Source organism: Chrysemys picta, chromosome 19 (assembly GCF_011386835.1).
Source record: "Chrysemys picta bellii isolate R12L10 chromosome 19, ASM1138683v2, whole genome shotgun sequence".
Taxonomy (NCBI): domain Eukaryota; kingdom Metazoa; phylum Chordata; order Testudines; family Emydidae; genus Chrysemys; species Chrysemys picta.
Window position 1 is genome coordinate 19,964,555 of NC_088809.1, and position 21,012 is coordinate 19,985,566.

Sequence of the window (21,012 nt, forward strand, 5' to 3'; positions counted from 1 at the left end):
GTTGTACTGCAGTAGGGGGAGCACTACAAGAACCCCTTCTCTCCCACATACTCAGTTTCTGTGACTGGTAGCTCATCTTTCTGTCCTTGTCTCCACAGATGGCAGCTGGAGGAGCCTGTGCGTGCCCAGGAAAGAGAGCTGCTTTTCATTGAAAGAATCATTCCATCCACGATAAAAGACCAAACCCGGCATCCCTATGCTGCATTCGCTAAGGTTGCTCCTTTTGTTCCATGGATGCAACCCTACCTTCTCACCTGACCGTGTGCACAGGTTCTTGTTGGGTTGGAGTTCGTAGGCCCTTGTGCTCTGCTCCTCAATCTAACTGATGGAGCTACATTGGATGCATGTTCTTACAGGCATGTGAGAATACATTTTCAGAGGCGCTCACGTGCCCCGCATGCTCCTTTGAATATGCAGTGTGTACCCAAGACCCTGCAGGCTTATTCATAAGACGACTTCATTTCCTAACTCCTGGCAGAAAGGATCTAGTTATGCAAAGATGCAGCTTACGCGCGTGTTATCACTCCCGGATGCCATAGCTCTTAAGATCGATCCTCCATGGCTTGCACCTCCGTACATGAGACCCTCTAAGGCAGATCAATCAGATTGTTTTAGCACAGTAGGGCCAAATCCATTGCTGATGATGCCAGTGGAGTTACACCAGTAATGAGCTAGGCTCATGATGTACGGATTCCAATTGGCCACGAACAGCGTCGTTTCGGTCACTACTTCGGCCTGTAATGCACGTATTGGGTCTATACTGCTGCCGCCAGTGGCCTAGGCATGCACAGAGCTTACAATTTGCACGTCTTGTGGTGAAGATTCCCTAGGGCAACATTTTACCACCTGATAATAAAAATGAGGTCAGAAAAATCCATAAGCGCAATGGCACCAATGTGAAATTAAGCTTCCTTGGGTAACATGCTGCCAGCAGCATTAACAGATACAATGCTGGGTAATGGAGGAGCAGAGGATTTCCAGCCCAGGCTTCAACAATACTACAGTCCAAGGAAAATCAATAAAAAACACTAAGGAAGAACTGAGGAGAGAGAATGGGGAATAAAATGAACGCACTTAACATCAATAAAGGTTAGGGGAGCAGGGAAAAGGAGACGCTTCTGATTTCATTAAGGAGCAGATCAATGGCTTTAGCTGGCTGGTTGGTCTTTGGGTGAAGGAAAAGTGTAAACAACCCAGTGAAAAATCACTGGACACAGGAACCAATACTTTAAAATCCTGTGTACACATATATAAACGTTTTATCTTGCTGGGGCAGCTTCCTAGCCCAGATCTCAAAAGGCTTTAGTGCATTTAGCCACACACCATGTAGGTGGATAGAGATCACCTTACAACTGGGGAAATAACTAATAACTAAAAAACTAATAATAGTTTCAGCTAAGGATGAACCCGGAAGCATTACCCATGATGCAGCTTCCATGCGTGCTCACATTCCCTCCCACTTGGACCCTGCATCAGTTTCCCAAGGTCCCCTGCTGATGCACGCCTCACAGGCCCACGCTAAGTATTCTGGTAGAGAATCACTGTGATTGACTAGTTCTGGCTTTTCACTGACTCAATAAATTGATGGGTTTGATAGCTAGCAAGGGGGCATGGGATTGCACGTGGCTTCAGTTATCAGCACAGGCTGTGAGCAGAATGAGGAGCAAGGGGAGGAGAAAGGTACGAGAGGTAAAGCCTTTATTTTTCGAGTGTGTTTGAATCCAAGCACCTGCATTAAGAAAACAATGGCCCAACTCATCCCCTCCCCCGTCTCCTCTTGTTGGACGGAAACGGTGCAGCAATGGGCAGAGATCAGCACTTGGATAAAAGCGAGTTGTCTGTAACTTACTCCAGGTAAGATAAAGGTCGCATCGAGGCAGAAGTGATTTCTTCTCCCTCCCTTGAGATGGTTAGCATTACTCTGATTGACGAGCTAAAGGTATTAGCGGGTTCTCAGCTGACAGCAGTAGCCAACATTTATTTTATCTGCATCTGGCAAGGAGGGTGTGAACCTCCCTCTCCAATACAGACCTTGTACAGCTAATCAGCCTTTCACCACTAGCTCCAACGATAGGAATGCGCTGTAAAGTGAGCTACACTTGAAGACTACTTGACATTTCAGCTAATGAAGAAAGCAGCCACCCACCACCACTTGTGGTTCTCATACAAAGACAACTCCTGTCTTCAGAGCCTGCACCAGTGGCTTCCAGATAGTTTCTAGGTGCAACTGGAAGGGCTGACTTTGACCTACAAAGCCCTGCATGATTTGTGCACTCAGAAGATGCTTCAGTCTTCATGCCTGATCCTGGGAAGTGAGGTCAGCTGGGCTGCTCTCCAAGTTTGAACAGCTGGGGGCACCTTGGCTGCAGAAGCATCCAACAAAGGCCTGGCTTCCTAACCAGCTTGGTGCAAGGGCTTGATTTACCCAGGCTTTACACCCAACAGGGAGGGCAGAGTAAGGGAAGTTCCTTTGAGCTGAATTTTTGCAAACTCGTTATACCTTGGGGACGTCCTTCACTGCTCTCACGGCGACTGACATGGGAGCAACTTTTATAAGTCAATATTTTGGTGGATATGCCTTTCCACGAGCATATACATTAGATGGTGTCTGTCAGACACTGCATTCGGCAATGCCGAGAAGGGTTAACGTTCCCCATTACCTCTGCAGTACCAACTTTCACCAGTGGGTGTCTCTCTTCACCGACTAAGAGCTAGCGTGCTGTAGCAAGTGTGGGGCTCCACCAGTGATGAATGTGATCCTACCGAAGAGACACTCCAGTTTTTGGTTTTGGCCAGGAAATCAGAGGAGGCTACTAAGTCGTTTGCTTTTCAAATTAAACTAAAAGGTTACAGGTTACATGGAAATGTATATAAAGCAGCCAGTACCAACACTCATCTCTATGCTACAGCATTTGGAAATATTTTTGGTAGAGCCTATTGGTTTGTAGGCAAAAGGCCTCACACTTGTCAGTGACCAATGTAGAAATATAGGCATGTGTTTGACTGACAGTAGTCACTCGCCCCCCGCCCCCCTTGATTTTATCCCTGTCTCTAGTGTTTCTTCTAGGCTTTTAAACAAAATCAGAACAAAACCTCTAGAAAAGCATCTCATCTGTCACCCTGCATTAAATACAGTCACAGTAGAAATGCTTCCAGCGCCTAGGGAAGAGGTACACCATCGCACAAGTCACCTTTGAAAATGTGGTGGCGCACAGTGAATTGTTGTGTTCGTGAACGAGATGGTAACCACAGCCATCTCCATGTTGTGTTCGTGAACGAGATGGTAACCACAGCCATCTCCAGCAGTAACACACACAGGTTCTGCGACCAGCCCTATCTTCTTCAGACAGCTCCACCTAGGGACCTCCATCTTCCCATGCGACTCCCCCTGGCTATTCCAACCCTGGCCCACAAGGTTCTAATTTTGTACCTCAGTCTTCTCTCAATGTCTCTGTCTTCCTATGGTGATTGGCAATCACCTGATATTCACATTAATAGCTGGTAGTGGAGCATCAACGCAGAGGCACCTTGCCCTTTCAGATACTGACAGGATGAAAATTTAGGAGTCGGTGATCTATAAATATTGATGTCAGCGCCTAATCTAGCCCTTCTCACCTGACCCAAGAATCCTGATGCGGAACAGAATAGAAACCATCATATTCTCCCTGATATGCAGTTTTCTTTTACTTTGGTGCCTATAGCAATGTTAGGCACGGTGAATTACAATGATAGTTTTCACTTCATTCAACATCTTTTCTAAGTACTTCAACACACTCTTAAAATAAGAAGCAAATTTCACTTCCCTCTAGGAGCCAGAAGTTATCCCCATTTTAGAGATGGGGAAACAAACATAGATTAATGAACTTTCCATCCAGGATAATACAGCGAGAAGTGACAGAGCTGGGACTAGAACACAGATCTTTTGAGTCCCAGCACGCTGATCTAACTAGCAGACACCTCCCACAACCCCACGCTTATGTTAGTTGTCTCCAATACTAACTTTGGCACCAAAGACCATTCTAAAAGCTCATCAAATGCTGCATAGAAGGGTCACAGCTAAATTCCATTTGATTCAGCCCTGTTCATTTTAAAAGCCCTTCTCAAGCCTTGGAATTTATTCATTTATATACAGTAGCTTAAGTCTAGCCTCATACTCCCTGTGAATATCCTAAATCCCTTAAATAAGATTCACCCACCCCTTTTGCAAATATCTAGGACAGCCTCATGAATCAAAACTGGCATTGTGGGCAGCATGCAAAATTACTGTAGGTGCCTGCCGTGGAGACTACATGACAGCAACATGATTGGGGAAGGCAGCCCGCGTGGCTGATGCTAATTAGAGACTCTAGCAGATGGAACAGCAGCTACGCTGCGTGGCAGAAAATGCCACCATATAGTTCATTCCACCACCGCCCCCAATCTCAGCTCAGATTCCAAGGCCAGAAAGGACCATTGTGATCATCGTATCTGTCCTCCTATGTAACACAGCGCACAGAACTTCCCCATGGATGCACATGGAAACACAAACCCGTTCAAACACACAGCCTGCAACCATGCAAAATTTCCAAGGCATAACTATAAAACCAGATCTCTCTCTTCCCCATCTCCATTTCAACACTGCTGTTAAATGAAACCTATGTCAGTTATACGCAGGCAGGTGACCGGAAACCCAGCATAGCAACTGCAAATGAGTCAGGAACCTACCTTAGTCCCCGTAGTCAGGTTAAAACCCAACTAGTCCAGTGTTTTGACCATTAGTGCCCATCTGCACTACAGCATAATTGAGTCAAGGGACAAGTATGTTGTAACCAGGACCTGAGCTGTAGTATAGAGAGATGAGGCCATAGCCCCAATGTGTAGTGAGGAATCCACATGAGAATGAAGGACAGACAGGTAATGGTCACAGCCTTCAGCCAAGATAAACAAATGTATCAAAATTAAAAAGGAAAATAAATAAAAGAACGAACCAGAACCTTGGAAAAAATGTCTATAAGCAGTCTGCAGTGGGACAGAAAACTCAGGGGCTGCGGTCGACTATCCGATTTGACCCCAGTCATCAGATGAATCCTTCTGAAGCAGTCTCCTTTCTCAGCAGCACTCCGCTGAAAGCTGTTCACACAATGGCCGGCGAGAGGAGAAGGTCCTGCTCCTCTTTGGATGATCAGTGTATTTGGACTCCTGAAAGCTCAGCTGGCACTTTCTCTGCAGGGGACCCTGATGCGTACTGAAACTTGGCCTCCAAGTTCTCCATCCCCGTGGGTATCAGAGAATCAGGCAGACATGCACCTTGGGGGGAGTGGGGATCAGCTGGTTGGCAGCAGTGTCCAGGTGAGGCACCGAAGTGGCTCTGCACATAGAATTTCCCAAAGGCAGGGTTGGTTTGGTATGGGGGGGAACCATGGATGTGCGCTGGTGTGCAGTTGTGCCAGGATCCCAGGCTCTGGGCACTGGGGTGCTGCAGTTGAACCACAGGAAGGGCTGGAGGTGAAGAGCAATAGTAGCTCTGGGTGGGGTATGAGCCTGGCACTGGATTAATCCTGAAGAGAAAAGGGGAAAGAAAAATGAGTGTGTTCACATCTGGCATTTCCAAATATCGACAAGCGCCCGTCGGGCAGGCCTCCCTCCGACTCCACTACTCAGAACGGGCATTAGTGTCAATCCCCATCACGACCGGCTGAGTTCAGCTGCCACTTCTTAGCAGTTAAATAAAAGTAGGCTGGTCGGCCACCACTAGAGACATTTCCACACCCCTCAATGGAGAAAATACACGGCCATAGTCTTGTGGAACAAGCATGCATGGAACCCCGTGCACGGTAAGAATTCTGTATGCATCTCTTGTGCCTCCATTTAAGGTGTGTGTCCTTTAACTATTCACCTGCTGAGCCTCGAAGGCCTTAGGAGAAGAGAAGAATAGGCAGTTCTGAGCTATGGGGGCAGTTATTAGTATAATGACTAATTCAGGAGTGAGGGGATCCAGAAACAGCAGCTGCTAAGAGGAGGTGCGACTCAGCAGGATAAATCAGACCTGGAGATGCTCTGCCCACCAGGTAATAAAGGAACAATCCTTCTGGGTATTTGGCAGTTGTGGTCTTTGTGACACCCCATTCTCCAGGGCGAGTACTGATCAAATTGGAAGAATGGGGAGTCACAAAGACCACAACTGCCAAATACCCAGAAGGATTGTTCCTTTATTACCTCGATGTCGGTTCTTGCATTCACGGGCCACAAAACATTATGCACAAGCATACGACTCTGCAGAAATCTATTCTGCCTGGTCGGGAACTTGATATTTGAACTTGAATCCTAGCAGACAAGTGGAACAACATATAGCAAAAAACCTTACAATTGCTTTGGGTCTTTACACTGGGATACACTTAAGCTGCAGAAATGAGAATAGGATTTGTGTTTGGTAAATAAAGTTACATGCAAGCGTAGCTCAGTTAAGCTGGAAAGTCTTAGAAACACCTTCCCACACAGACATTTATTGATAGCTAACGTTTATATAACACCTTTCACCCAAGAGAGTCTGTATTTCATCTCACCCAAGACACAGAGCCTTCCGAAGCACAGCAAAGGCTTTCACCAAACAAAGACATTATTAGTAATCATGCTGTAACTTCATGGCTCCAACAGAAGTCCTGGCCCCACTGAGCTAGGCACAGTACATATGCACAGCACGAGACAGTCCCTGCCCCAAAGAGCTTAAAGGCACTGGGTCAGTATAACCCCCTGAGGTACAAACTTCCTCCTGCTCCCCTTGGGCTCGTCTATGTGGAGAGGGAGTGCATGATACGCTGGGGTGCAACTCTACAGTGCTGTAACCCGCCATGCGCTATCTATCCATGTGGACCCTGCTACCAGGCACTAGACGTTCCATGTAGCTGCAGATCAAAGCCCACTACGGAACTTTTAGCACATGGCAGGTGCACAGCAGGCTACCGCCCTGTAGATCTACACCCTAGCTTGCCACCTATCAACTTTTCACCTACACAAACCCTTTGGCTCCCTTGTAAGCACTGTCAGGGCATGTTCCAGTTTAGCTTAGATCTAGTGACACCGCCCGAGGTGGTATTGTTCCAGGCATGTTTTTATACCTCAGATTTCCCCCTTTGGCCATAAGAGAACAGCTGTAATCATGGGAAAATACTTCTGTGTTAGAGAACTCACTGCAGTTCTTCAGCTACGTAGCCGTTTAACCCTATTAAAAAAATCCTCCTCTGTCCATGGAGATTGGAATGTTGGTAGTAAAGGTGCTTTAGAATGGGATCAAATTCCACCTAATTTCTAACCCTATCAGAAGACAAGTGAGCGCTCACAGCTCCAGGACATAAAGGGACTTGGAAGGCCCTGAACTCTATTTCTGCAGAGAAATCTTCCCTCTACCCTGGAAACGTGCTCTGTAATGAAGGCAATGACAACTTAATAACTGATACCGTGTTCTTATATCAAGCCCTTCACCAGAGGGCTCTCAAAGTGCTGTATAAGTCCAATATCCCAACATTCCTGTGAGGCTAAGAGATTTGCCAAAGGTCACCAGTCAAGTAGCACTAGGGTGACCAGACAGCAAATGTGAAAAATCGGGACGGGGTGGGGGGGTAATAGGAGCCTATATAAGAACAAGAGCCAGAAATCAGGACTGTCCCTATAAAATCAGGACATCTGGTCACCCAAAGTAGCACAGCCAGGAACAAAAGCCGTAAGTCCTGGTTCCCTGTGTTTTAATCATTAGATTCCACTCCCTCCTCTAACAGGGGAGAGGATACTGTGGAGATCATGATATAGCTTTGCAAGGTCATTTCACACCAGCACTTGTCAGAGCACACTCCCTACACATCCCAGCTGCAGCCTCCCTTCAGGGCTGGCTCTAGGCACCAGCAAAACAAGCTGGTGCTTGGGGTGGCACATTTTTAGGGGTGGCATTCTGGCGCGGGCCATGCCGCCCCTAAAAATGTGCCCCGGCTGCCCTAACTCACCTCCGCTGCTGCCGCTCGCGCGCCGCTGCTCGCCCTCCCTCCCAAGCTTTCAAACCTGGGAGGGAGGGGGAGATCCCGAGCGGCCGCGGCGCGCAAAACAGCTGATTCGCGCGCCGCGGCCGCTCGGGATCTCCCCCTCCCTCCCAGGTTTGAGAGCCTGGGAGGGAGGGAGGGGGAAGACGCCAAGTGGCCACGGTGCACCCGAGTGGCCACGGCGCACGCGCTGCTTCTCCCTCTCCCTCCCTCCCTCCTTGGCTTGAGAGCCTGGGGGGAGGAGGCAGGGCTGGGGATTTGGGGAAGGGGCAGAGTTGAGGCGGGGCCGGGGGTGGGGTAAGAAAAAAACGTGTGTGTGGGGGGGGGAGGGCGGCCAAAATTGTTTTTGCTTGGGGCGGCAAAAATCCTAGAGCCGGCCCTGCTCCCTTTGGGATTATAAGGAGCGTTATTGGAGTTCATGTACTTACTTCCTACTCTGTGAGGCTCTTCTCTCTGCTAAAGACCCTGGAATATACTTCAGCCCTGGTATTCTCTTCAGCAGGCTGAAAGGGAACTTCTGATCCAGCTTAGATACCACCGACTCCGGGAGATCCAAGCAGAAGCAATAGCCAAGACCATCTGAGTTTAGCAGCATGTTAAGGAAGACTGCGGAAGGTTCCGAATGGAGGGGCAGAACAGAATTAACTTTCTACATGCAACCACTCTAAATACACCTCCTTTGTACCACCAAACCAAGGTTTCTCTCAAGGTGGAATGGCTGGAAAAAGCTTCTTCTCCCCCCCGTGTTTTCAGACCCACTGAGCACCATGACTCTCCAGAGCGCATTCCTTGTGTACACAAAAGCCTCACTGACTGGAAGTGAGGGATGCAGGATCAGGCCCCTCTGAGCAACAATAAACCTAAGAGTCACTAAGCAGCCGACAGAAAGCCATGAACCAGCACAACAAAAAGTCAGCGAACCTAAGCAATCAGAATTTAGCATTTTTCCCACTCCTTCCCCATCACAAGTCAGGCTCCCCACATGCTCTTTTCACTGGTTAAACAAGTGATCACACTTGGAAAGGATACAGGCTTTCCCAACTATGAGGCCACATACGTTACTCAGGAGAGAGGAGTGGGGAATAAACCATGCCACGCAGAGAATTAACCAGGGCACCAGCACCATGGGAACATTAACCCCAAAGAGTGGTGCCCTTCTCATCCGTGAACGCGTGGTGGACACTGCCAACATGGCAAAAGCAACTGGTGTAAATCCTTTGGCATCTTCCACCTCTGACATCCCAGAGACGACAGCCTCAAATAAGAGATACAAAAGGGCCGAAGCAATGGCGAAGGCCAAGGTCACGAAGCAATGCTTCACTGTGCCTACGTTCTTCTCAAAGCTGCCAGCAAAGTACCAGATGATAACGCCACTGCATACCAGGGATATCAGATCTTCATAGACAAAGATATAGGTCACCAGTCTGTGAACTGAGCAGACAGTCCTTTTAGAGAGGTACAGACAGCAGTGAGTTTGCTTTAGGCCATTTACTATGTTAAGTTTGATCAGAAGAAGAGAAAATAAAAGAGGAAACTACAGGACTTTTTTTTTTTTTTTAATTCTATCAGACTGGAGAAGAATCTTCCACAGAATGGAGTGGAAAACAGATAGGTTGGGGCATTTAAATCTAGCCTGGACAAAGCGCCAACTACAGTCAAGATTAGTGCTGTGCTAGCCTGGGGGACATTTTCTTTCTGCTCCTTGGCCCAGCACCAGCGTTTGGGAAAGTGTAATGGTCCGGAAATATCTGAATTGGTCTTGCCAAAAAGTTTTTAGCCTTGTCAGGATAAAAGGTGCACCAGACCTTAAAATCACATCAATCTAATCATGGTCTTATTTCTTTCACTTCAACTGTAACACATTAGTAGCTGATATTTCTTCTTTGGACCAGCAGAAGGATACTGACAGGTTTGTAAGATATCATACCTCAGAAGTGCCACAGGGCCCTCAGACTCTCAGTTCTTTCTTCAGCACTGGGCTGCGACTGAACATAGTAAGTCACAGACTTCAAACCAATACAACGTTCAATCTGTGGGTAGGATTTGGTGCCCCAACAAGTCCTCCTCCCACCCTAACTTCTGAGATTTTTATAATATGTACAATGAAAGAAGAATATTGTCTGATATAACTGGTTAGGACCAAAGAGAAGGTAAGAAGAGTACACGACAGATTCAGTTAACCAGAGCAGAAACACAAAAGTCATTTAGTCCTGTGGGGGTGGAGAACATGGGGACTGGGGTATGAACAAAAGGGTATGGGGGGGGGGGGGGAGTATGAAGAACGGAAGGGCAGATTCTTTAAGCTCCTGAGATCTTAACCTCATCCTCCTACCAGAACATTCTGGAACTCAGGAACTCTCCCTTCACCCCACATCAGACAATTACCAGCTTCTACCGTGTTAACATTACGACCTAGAAGGAAAGGTCCCCACATGAGGAGAGTTCTCCATTGAGGTGACAGTGTTCCAGCACGAGAAAGGACCGTGGGGAGGGGTGTGTGACAGAGGTGGTGTCCGGAAAGGGTGTAGGACAGGAAATATCAATAGGATTATGCATCTGTACAGCAGCTTTGGGTGGAGAGAGACATCTCCTGGCGATGAGGAGGCCCTTTGAAGAAGGTGGGGGTGCACAGGGGATAGGCTCCCCACGGCTGGTGGATTTCTACAGCTGGTGAGGAGGGAGGTGGCCCCCGGGGGGGGAAGGGAGTTTCCAGCAGATAGGACCAGGAGGGAGGAGTGCCCCATGGCGGCTGCTGTACTGGAGGAGGAATCTCATGGGGGATGATCCCTACGGTGGGGGGGGTCCCAGGAGAGGAGAGCGGGGCGCAGGATGGGGGGGGGACATGGGAGCGGAGGAGCCACGCGAGGTGGGGATCCTTGGGGAGCGGTGGCCTATGGAGGGAGCAGCTCCCGGGGGCCCGTGGAGGGGGGTCCCGGGCGGACCCCGTGGAGGCGGGAGGTCTCCTCCCCTCACCTTCCCCATCCCGCACCGGCCCGGGACGCAGCGAGCACGCGGAGGGGGGAGGCGGCCCGGCGGCCCCAGCCCGGTGCAGCAGGCCGGGCCCGGACACCAGCAGGGACAGCAGCCCGGTGAGGCAGGCGGCGGTGGGGAGGCAGGGCCGGGCCCCGGCCCAGCGGCTCTTCCCCGGCACGGCCGGCATCCTCCCGTCCGGCTCGGGGCCCGCTTCCTGCCGCGGCCCGGCTTCTTCCGGGTTCAGGCCCCTTTCCGCTTCCGGGTGAGGCGGGCAGGGGCGTGCGGCTACCATAGCAACGGGGCGCCGCCCGCACGCCTTAGGCCCCGCCCTCTCCTGCAATGCCCGGGGCGGGGCGGGGCCACGTGGCACAGGCCTCTCCCACTGGCCTGGGCTGCAAGTGATTGTCTGGCCCCCACCCCTGGTGCCATGCGCCCAGCCCAAGCGCTTCAGAGCCAGGCCCCAGGCGCTCACCAGGGTTTCACCACGTGCCCGGGTGGGGTTCTGGTCCCTGTCCCCGCTCTGAGCCACCGGGGGCCCTGCTTCCCAGTGTGTCCCCACAGCCACCCCGCTGACAGCGGAGACTCCCCCGCGACCTCGTGGGGCCCGTCTTTGCCCCAAACACAAGGCCCGTGGCCGGGAGTCAGTGCGGAGAGGAGCCTGCAGATGGCTTTTATTTGACAAGAGCGAAAGCACATTTCCGGGTCTTAAACAACCAGAGTTTACGTTAACAACAGAATGTGGAGCAATAGCACGTCCCTCCCTCGCCAACTTCCCCTTCGAATCTGTCTTCTTCCTCACCAACCCCCCTGCCCTTGCGTCTGTTCCCCCTCATGGCTCGCCTCTTCCTCCCCAATCCCCCACCCCATAATCTATACTCGCCTATCTACCTTATGTGGCCCCCCATAACTGTAGAATCTGAACACCACACAATCTTTCAGATATTCCTCCTCACCACACCCCGGTGAGACAGGCTGGTGCTACCCTGTTTCCCCGAAAATAAGACAGTGTCTTATATTAATTTTTGCTCCCAAAGATGCGCTAGGTCTTATTTTCAGGGGATGTCTTATTTTTCAGAAATGAAAAATGCCTTATTATCGGTGGATGCCTTATTATCGGGGAGGTCTTATTATCGGGGGGATGCCTTATATTACAACGAGAGGCAAAACTGTAAGTAGGCCTTATTTTCGGAGGATGTCTTATTTTCGGGGAAACAGGGTATTATCCCTATTGTACAGATGGGGAACAGGGACATAAAGAGACTAAGGGCTAGAATTGTAAAAATCTTTAGCTACCTACAGAAATAAAAAGGAGTGGCTAAGAGAGGGAAGTGGGGGAGGAGGGTGTTGAGGATGGGAAATGAGAAGGTTATAGGGTCTGATCCCAAACCCAGCAAAGTCAATGGCTTTTTCATAGGGAAGTGAAGGGATCTTGAAAATCATCACTCCTGTTGGGCCTTATGGGGCTAGGCTCTTTTGAGAATTGCACCAGGGGCCTATCTGCATCTGTAGGCACCGACGTACCTTTACAAATCTGGCCCTAAATGACTTGCCCAGGGTCACACAGGAAGTCTATGGCAGAGCAGGAATTGTCACCGGGTCTCCCAGGCTAACATGCTAACCCCTGGACCAGGGGTAGGCAACCTATGGCACGCATGCCGAAGGCGGCACACGAGCTGATTTTCAGTGGCACTCACACTGCCCAGGTCCTAGCCACCGATCTGGGGGGCTCTGCATTTTAATTTTAATTTAAATGAAGCTTCTTAAACATTTTGAAACCTTATTTACTTTACATACAACAATAGTTTAGTTATATATTATAAAAGTCTAGAAAGAGACCTTCTAAAAAGGTTAAAATGTATTACTGGCACGCAAAACCATACATTAGAGTGAATAAATGAAGACTCGGCACACCACTTCTGAAAGGTTGCCGACCCCTGCCCTGGACTATCCTCCATGCCTTCCTTATTCCCATTCAAGATCCCCCTGTTTCCGTCTCTCACTATGGGGCTGATCTAAAGTCCATTGACTTCATTGAGTTTGGGATCAGACCCTATAACCATCTCGCTTCCCATTCTCAACAATCCTCTTCCCCCACTCTAATCCCCCCACTCCCCTCTTTCAGCCACTCCCCTTCATTTCCATAATGTTGGAGCAATGCTTTGGAAATGTAAAGGGCTATAAAACTGCTAAGCATCATTATTATTCCTTCCTCCATCGCTCTGCTGCTCTCCCACCGCCAGACCCATTGGAGAGCAGTGTCCCCTTGTTGCTGAGGCCTCCAGCATTACAAATCACTCTCAAAATAGTATATTTAGGCAACACTTTAAATGGTGTGATTTGCAGCAGAAAAGGCAGCAGCACCCCCAAAGCATTACGAATAAACCCCTTCCCCCATTTCCTGACTCCTACCAGTTCAGCGTCCCTGCAAAATGCACTGGGCGATCGTTCTGGTCACAAGAGATGACTATATATTTCCAGGCGCTCTTTTCCGCCATGTACTCGCAGTCATTAGGGTATTCCCCAGAGAGTCTGCAATTAGTGACCCTGAATTTACTGATACTCTTTTTATGCTTTTGGCCCTTTATGACATGCACTTTCCCCATGGTGCACGTGGCATCGATAACCTCCTCGCGAGCATGAATGAACGTGTTGAGTTTTTTACAGCCATCTCTAGTCATTGCGATCCGTTTGTTTCTCATTTCACTGTTACATGTGTTGTGGTCTATGGTGTCCAGCAGGGTCAAATGTTTCCGTCTGAAGGCCATGGGGTTCTGAGCGCGAGAGATGCTGAAGACAGACGTAGCAATGAATAACAGACATATCAGAGACATTCCCTTCAAAGCCATGTTGCTTAGATGGACCTGCATTAAAAACAAAGACACAAAGGGATGGAGACCCAAGGAAGGACTTCATAGATTTACAGATTTTAAGGCCAGACGAGGCTATCTTTCATCTAGTCTGAGCTCCTGCATTGCAGAGGCCATAAAATTTCACCCAGTGGATTTTGACATCAAGCATTTAACTTCTGGTCAAACTAAGAGCTTATCTTTTGGACATCCGATCTTGATGTAAAGATCTTAAGCGATACAGAATCAACCACATCCTTTGATACCGTGCCCCACAGGTTAATTATCCTCCATTAAAAAGGTCCACCTTTGACTTCCCACTAGCCTTAAAATGTCTCGCTGCTGCTACACCAGTGCAGCTTCACTGGCGACAGCAAGGGCAGTAGACAAGGCCTTGGCAGCCACGGGCAATTTTACCGTGTGTTATCTAGTATTGCTGTCAGCAAAGTTGGATGATAGCGTGGCAAAATCGCCAGCACCTTGTTCACACTCAGGCTCCCATCCATCATTGCTACCCTGCTACCTGAGATAGTAGGAAATTCTATGGATAAAAAGCCAAGTGTTGAGATAGCTGCAGAATATTATTTGCAGAGCACCTGTGCTTGGTGCTGTACGAACACAGGAGACAGTCCGTGCTCCAAGTTGCTTACAGTCTAAGACTGTAAAAAGCAACAGAGGGTCCTGTGGCACCTTTGAGACTAACAGAAGTATTAAGACTGACATTGCTAATACAGTATTGCTGGCCATGTCAGTGCGTAAATAGACAGACATAATACAGAGCAAAAACAGCAATGGAGGCTGGGGATTCCTAACTCATGGGGAATGGTATCTATTAGATCAGGGGGGGCAAACCTTTTGGCCCCAGGGCCACATTGGGGTTGCACAACTGTATGAAGGGCCGGGTAGGGAAGGCTGTGCCTCCCCAAACAGCCTGGCCCCCACCCCCTATCTGCCCCCTCCTACTTCCCATCCCCTAACTGCCCCCCTCAGAACTCTCTACCCATCCAACCCCGCCTACTCCTTGTCCCCTAACTGTCCCCTCCCGGGACCCCCCGTCCCTAACCGACCCCCCGGGACTCCATCCCCTGTCCACCCCTCCCCCACTCCCTGTCCCCTGACTGCTCCGACCCCTATCCACACCCCCACCCCTTGACAGGCCCCCTGGGACTCCTACGCTTATCCAACCCTCCCCCGTTCCCTGTCCCCTGACCCCCCCCACAGAACCCCTCCACCCCATCCAACTGCTCCCTGTCCCCTGACTGCACCCTGGGACCCCCTAGCCCTTATCCAATCCCCCGGCCCCCTTACCATGCCGCTCAGAGCAGCATGTCTGGAAGCCGCACCGCCTGGCCGGAGCTAGACACACTGTCGCTCTGCTCGGCAGGAGCGCGCTGATCCGCCACCCAGAGTGCTACCCACGCGGCAGCGTAGCTGCAGGGGAGGTGGCAGAGCAGGGGAGGGGCCGGGGGCCAGCCTCCCTGGCTGGCAGCTCAAGGGCCGGGCAAGACGGTCCCGTGGGCCGTAGTTTGCCCACCTCTGTGTTAGATATTTTTTATGTCTATGTCTTTCTAAGCAGCTCAGCTTTTCAAACTGCCAGAACCATACATAACTAGAAAGTTTCAGGAGGGGGGTTATCCATAACTCTATTGTTTTTATGTCCACATCGGGGTTTTTCTGCTGTATGACAACTTTATTTTGCAACTGCAAATGTTTGTATAATGAACGTGTATTTAAAGGCTCTCCGCCTGATGTCTAAAGGTGTACACATCAGATTGCTTCCTGCGGGTGTATTACATTATCATCATCGCAAATCTCAAAGAGATGAGGCCTGCTGGAGAATCGAGCACCACCCAGATTGATCTCTGGCAAGGTGCTCAAGGTGGTCTGATTGCATATTCCGTTTATGTCCATCACTGGCAATCTTCTCGCACCACCAGGGCTGGGCTAAGTGTTAGTTGCAGAACTGCCTGTGTTCTAAGCAGGGGAGCATTTATTAGTGGGGCTTCTGATTTTCAGAATTAACCGATAAACACCCCAATGCTAGATTTACTGTATATGAAACCAGTGTTTATCCAATAAACACCAGAAATGGTTACTCAATTTGTGTTGACTTCACTCCTTTCCCCATGCAGCTCCCTGGCTTGTATCTAATGGCTTGTCTACACAGAGCAGTAATGTGGTCTACAGGGGTGTGATTTCTAAAGTGCACTGACATGTTGTATATTAATTGGTCCATTTAGACCCTACCGGTGCATACTAAAGGTTCCCTAGTGTACTTTAACATTGTGCTATTTGAAACAGTACTACGCATATATACAAAGAGAAAGCCCTTATCACCCACCCACCCCACATTTTGACATCTTCATAGAGCTCACAAACTGCTAAAAATAACCCCTGAAAAATGAAATTAATAAACCCCAAAAAATCCACAAGCCTCATCTGTAACATGCTCCCAACTTCAGGAAGCTGACATAAGGCAAGTAACCTACATTCAGGGTATGTGGCCAGAGAATTTTATAGAATCCAGACCTCTTTGCATTTGATCAGCACTGACTAGACCAGGGATTTGGCCCGCGGCTGGTTTGTTTACCGGCTGCGTCCGCAGTTTCAGGGAGCCGCAGTTCGCCGTTCCAGGCCAATGGGCACTGCGGGAAGCGGCGGCCAGCACATCCCTTGACCCGCGCCGCTTCCCGCAGCCTCCATTGGCCTGGAATGGCGAACCGGGGCCAGTGGGATCCGTGGTCGGCCAAACCTGCGGACGCGGCAGGTAAACAAACCGACCCGGCCCACCAGGGGGCTTCCCCTGGCGGGCTGCGGGCCAAAGGTTGCCGCTCCCTGGACTAGCTATACTATAGAGGTCTGCAAGACTGGATTAGCATCAGCTTGTTATTTTTTTGCGCTACTGCATGTTCTGGAATTGAAGTTTACAAGCATGAATGAATCAGGCCTCCTGAGTCTGTTCTATTGGCTAGAAGCACCTGGGGTTGTTTAGAGGGCAGAGACATGTATCTGATTGTGCACCTGTATCCAAATTAGAACTCTTTTGCCCCGGTAAGAGTGCAGGATTCTCTGACGGGTGCCGGGATTCTGAGTGGAGCTGTCTGAGAACTCCATAAGCTGCTGATTTTCATCTCTATCATCCTGCTGCTGTGTGCTGTTTAAAATCTGGTCCTTACTTAGGTGTCTAAATGGGAGTTGAGTGGTTTGAAAAATCGGTCCCAATCCCAAGAGCATGTCACATGGAGAACTCCCAACGGACATGGACAATTCTTTGTGCAGAGTGCTTAGATCCCAGGTTTACATAGTAGGGCTGGGAGCACAGAAGAAAATACAGTTCACTGAGGGGAGAGGAAGTTGTCCAGACAGAGAGGCAACACAAACCTCACTTTAATTAAACATTCTAGTCACTGCTTGTTCTGCAGAAATGCTTTCACTTCCTTCTCATGGGCTGCGGCCATAGGATCTTTCCTCAAGGAAAGAAACAACCCACTTGTTTACCAGTCTCCTCAATCAGATCTGCTCAACCAGAAAACTCTCTTCTTTCTCCATTTAAAGAACAGACAGAAACTCAAGTTACTCACAAGTTCCGTTGTTCTTCTCCAGCTGCTGACGGTGATCTGAAATAACAAACACCTTAGGGTTTAAAAGAAAATTGTACAAATGGCTTATTTTTCCTCCAACTCATTCTTTTTGAACCTGCTTGGATTTTGCTCTAGTCTTACATAGTCTTAAACTTAATTTTTGAAGTATTTTGACGAGATCTAATCCTCAGGTTAATATATTCATAGTGATTTAAAAGAAAACCAGAAACCCTTATTCCCAGTGGAGTGGGGTTTGCACTCTGAATTAATATTGTCCTAACCTTTAATTTATTAAAACGCCTTGGGTGAAGATTGCTCAGTTTTTCTTTTCAGGTTCTCTTACCAGCTTTGAAATGGGACTTGAAATGGATTGACAGGCTTTTTGTCTGTAGCGTCACTCAAGCCTCTGCATCCTCTGCTGAAATGCTGTTTTGTAACTTCTGTGAGCAAAGCGAGTCAGTTAATTGGCACAGATATCCCTGCGCCCTCCGCTACAGAAGTATACTTAAAGGACTATATTTTCTCTTTCTCCAGCAGTGGAAGAACGCTACTGTTCCAGCGCTTTCCTGAATCAGATCCTTGGTCTTTTTTATAGTTCACTCATATTAACAGGGTCTGAATTTAAAATGCAGACTTTGGGAGGGAGAGAGAGGGAATATAAAGTTAAATCTACTGTTAGAGGGATTTCCCTCAACCCTCACACTTCCCTGGTTCTTGTCACGCAGACAACAAGCAGCAAAAGACCAGAAGTCCAAAGTGCAGACAATGCGATGTTAATTGGGGTTAGTTTGCAAGCAACCATATTCCGAAGCCCATCACACCAGTCGGGCTTATCTCTATACGCCCACAGAGTCTGTTCCCCAGTGTCCCCCTTCCCAGCTCTGACACTGCAGAGTGTTTACCCTGGGTCTCTGTTCCCCATTCCCTGTTCCCATTCCCCCCCCCTTAGCAAACATGATTCCAAATTCCCTTCCCTCCCGCTTCCTGTTTGACCCCAGTTTACATAGTAATATTCTCAGCTATCCCTTAACCAATCATTTTACTGAAATCTATCTAACCAGTCCTAACATATTGTAACATAATTCTCTAACCAATTACGAAATTGTCTCACGAAAGCTTATGCCCAAATAAATCTGTTAGTCTTTAAGGTGCCACCAGACTCCTTGTTGTTTTTGTAGATACAGACTAACACGGCTACCCCCTGATACTCTAACCAATTATATCCCACTACCCTAATTAACTTACACCTAGCAAAATTAATTATACAGCAAACAGAAACAATTAGAGAACCAGACAGATTAACAATAGAAAAGTGGGGGCCATAAGGATAAAACAATACAGAAATGAGGGTTTCACAACCACAACCATTGATAAGTGATTTCTTGCCAGACAGGACACTATCAAACTAAGTTTTCTTTAACCCTCTTTATCTGGTGGTGAGGGGCACTATCAGGACAGGATCGTTTTCCTAACAGCCCAATACCACCTTATTTCAATGTGGCTTGTTTGGGACGTGAGGATGTGACCTACGTTTCCCAGTTTATGGCTGCCCTTGTTGCTTAGCCAAAGGCCTTAACCTAAGAACAAGGCCTCAGACTATCCTAGTGAGAGAAGGCCCATGCACAGGCAGACTTGTGATTTTGATTCTTTGTTTTATATCCCTGGTAACTAGCTAAGTGATAAAAATACACCTAAGTTCTTAAAGTATAGGCCTGTACAGGCAGGCCTGAATATCTCTATTCTAACATCTACAAAGATCAATCTAGGACCAAGAATCCAGATCCAATTAATAATATACAAATAAAGCAATGGCCACATTTTTGACCCAGCCTTAATTGGGCTTTCATTTCTTTGCCCACAAGTTTACAAGTGCAAACTACTCAAAGAGAAGTTATCAATGGTTCACTGTCAAACTGGGGGGATGTACCTAATGGGGTCATGCAGGGATCTGTCCTGGGGCCGGTACTATTCAATATTTTCATGAATGACTTGGATAATGGAGTGGAGGGAATGCTTATAAAATTTGCAGGTGACACCAAGCTGAGAGGGGTTGCGAGCACTTTGGAGGGCAGTATTAGAATTCAAATCAACCTTGACAAATTGGTCTAAAATAGGGTTACCATATTTCAGCAAGAAAAAAAGAGGACGGGAGGAGCCCCGCCCTAGCCCCGCCCCTGCCCCTCCCACTTCCCGCCCCCCCAGAACCCCCAACCCTCCCCCCGTTCCTTGTCCCCTGACTGCCCCCTCTTGGGACCCCTGCCCCTAACTGCCCCCCAGGACTCCACTCCCTATCTAAGCCTCCCTGCCTCTTGTCCCCTGACTGCCCCAACCCTTATCCACACCCCCACCCCCAGACAGACCCCTGGGACTCCCACGCCCCATCCAACCACTCCCCACCCCCTGACAGCCCCCCCCAGAACTCCCAACCCATCTAAACCCCTCTGCTCCCTGTCCCCTGACTGCTCCGATCCATCTCCCCACCCCTGCCACCTGACAGCCCCCCCCAGAACTCCCAAACACTCCCCCCCTGCTCCTTGTCCCCTGACTGCCCCCTCCTGGGACCCCTGCTCCTAACTGCCCTCCAGAACCCCACCCCCTACCTAAGACTCCCTGTTCCTTGTCCCCTAACTGCCCCCTCCTAAGACCCCCCCCAACTGCCCCCCAGGACCCTACCCCCTACCTGTACCCTGACTGCCCAAAACTTTCTCCACTCCCCCCAAAAAGCCCCCCCCCCGTTTCTTGACCTCCACCTCCAGAACCTTCCTGCCCCCTGACCTCCTTACCCTGCTGCTCAGAACAGAGTGTTGGGCTCTGTGCAGCCGAGCCGGACACGTGGCTGAGCTCCCCTGCACAACAAAACCCGGTCTGGCCCTGCACAGTGCTGCTGGACTGGGCTGCAAGGGAGCTGCTGGCTCAGAATGCAGGGCGGATCCGGCTCCTCTACAGCTGCTCCTGAGTCCAGCCCGGGACTTCCCTGCAGCCCTCCCAGCCGCTCACTCTGCTAATCCCGGACATTGTGAGTGCTTTACAAATTCCCCCCGGACGCTATTTTTAGCACACAAAAGGAGGACATGTCCGGGGAAATCCGGACGTATGGTAACCCTAGTCTAAAATAAAGAAGATTAAATTCAATAAAGACAAGTGCAAAATACTACACACTGGGGAAACAAAGCAAATGCACAACTACAAAATGGGGACTAACTGGCTAGATGTGGTACTGCTGAAAAGGACCTGGGGGTGATAGTGGATCACAAATTGAACATGAGTCAACAGTGTGATGCAGTTATGAAAAAGGCAAATATCATTCCAGGGTGTATTAACAGGAGTGTCATTTAAGACATGGGAAGTAACTGTCCCGCTCTACTCAACACTGATGTGGCCTCAGCTGTTCGTCTCCTTTCAACTCCAACCTGGTGCCGCTTTTGTAACAATCACACTATTTGTGGGACTTTACGCCGGTGTCTATCCTCAAGTATCATCCTGGTTGCTATGGGAAAGAGGGCTGTGCTGAGGTTGGAACTATTGATCCTAAGGATGTCTTAACAAAAGCTGCAGCACAAGATCTCCTGCCCCTGCCTCATGGCCTTACTCACCATGGCTGCAGCA

General features: G+C 49.1%; 3 protein-coding genes across 17 annotated transcripts in view; 1 reads left to right on the forward strand and 2 right to left on the reverse strand.

The window, feature by feature from the left end:
* LOC101934842 (uncharacterized) overlaps positions 1-4,220 on the forward strand; it is a 55,710-nt gene extending 51,490 nt beyond the window's left edge. For 14 of the 15 annotated variants that reach the window (XR_010593873.1, XR_010593875.1, XR_010593874.1 and 11 more), the window contains one exon: positions 99-4,220. Coding sequence is in view for 1 of the 15 variants with exons in the window: in XM_065573310.1 (XP_065429382.1) it covers positions 99-175 (77 nt within the window). In the remaining 14 variants the exon portion in view is untranslated. The remainder of the gene's footprint in view (positions 1-98) is intronic. The other variant, XR_010593872.1, reaches the window with a different exon arrangement.
* On the reverse strand, positions 3,660-11,286 carry RHBDD2 (rhomboid domain containing 2). The gene is made up of 4 exons (XM_005284478.4): positions 10,980-11,286; positions 9,036-9,437; positions 8,435-8,585; positions 3,660-5,537 (listed from the first exon to the last, which is right to left on the reverse strand). The coding sequence occupies exons 1-4, from the start codon at positions 11,269-11,271 to the stop codon at positions 5,162-5,164; spliced, it is 1,221 nt and encodes a 406-aa protein (XP_005284535.4). The 5' UTR covers positions 11,272-11,286; the 3' UTR covers positions 3,660-5,161.
* A 2,098-nt stretch (positions 11,287-13,384) lies between these two features.
* On the reverse strand, positions 13,385-13,825 carry LOC135976636 (ribonuclease pancreatic-like). The gene has a single exon (XM_065573503.1). The coding sequence runs from the start codon at positions 13,823-13,825 to the stop codon at positions 13,385-13,387; it is 441 nt and encodes a 146-aa protein (XP_065429575.1).
* Between the last annotated feature and the right edge of the window lie 7,187 nt (positions 13,826-21,012).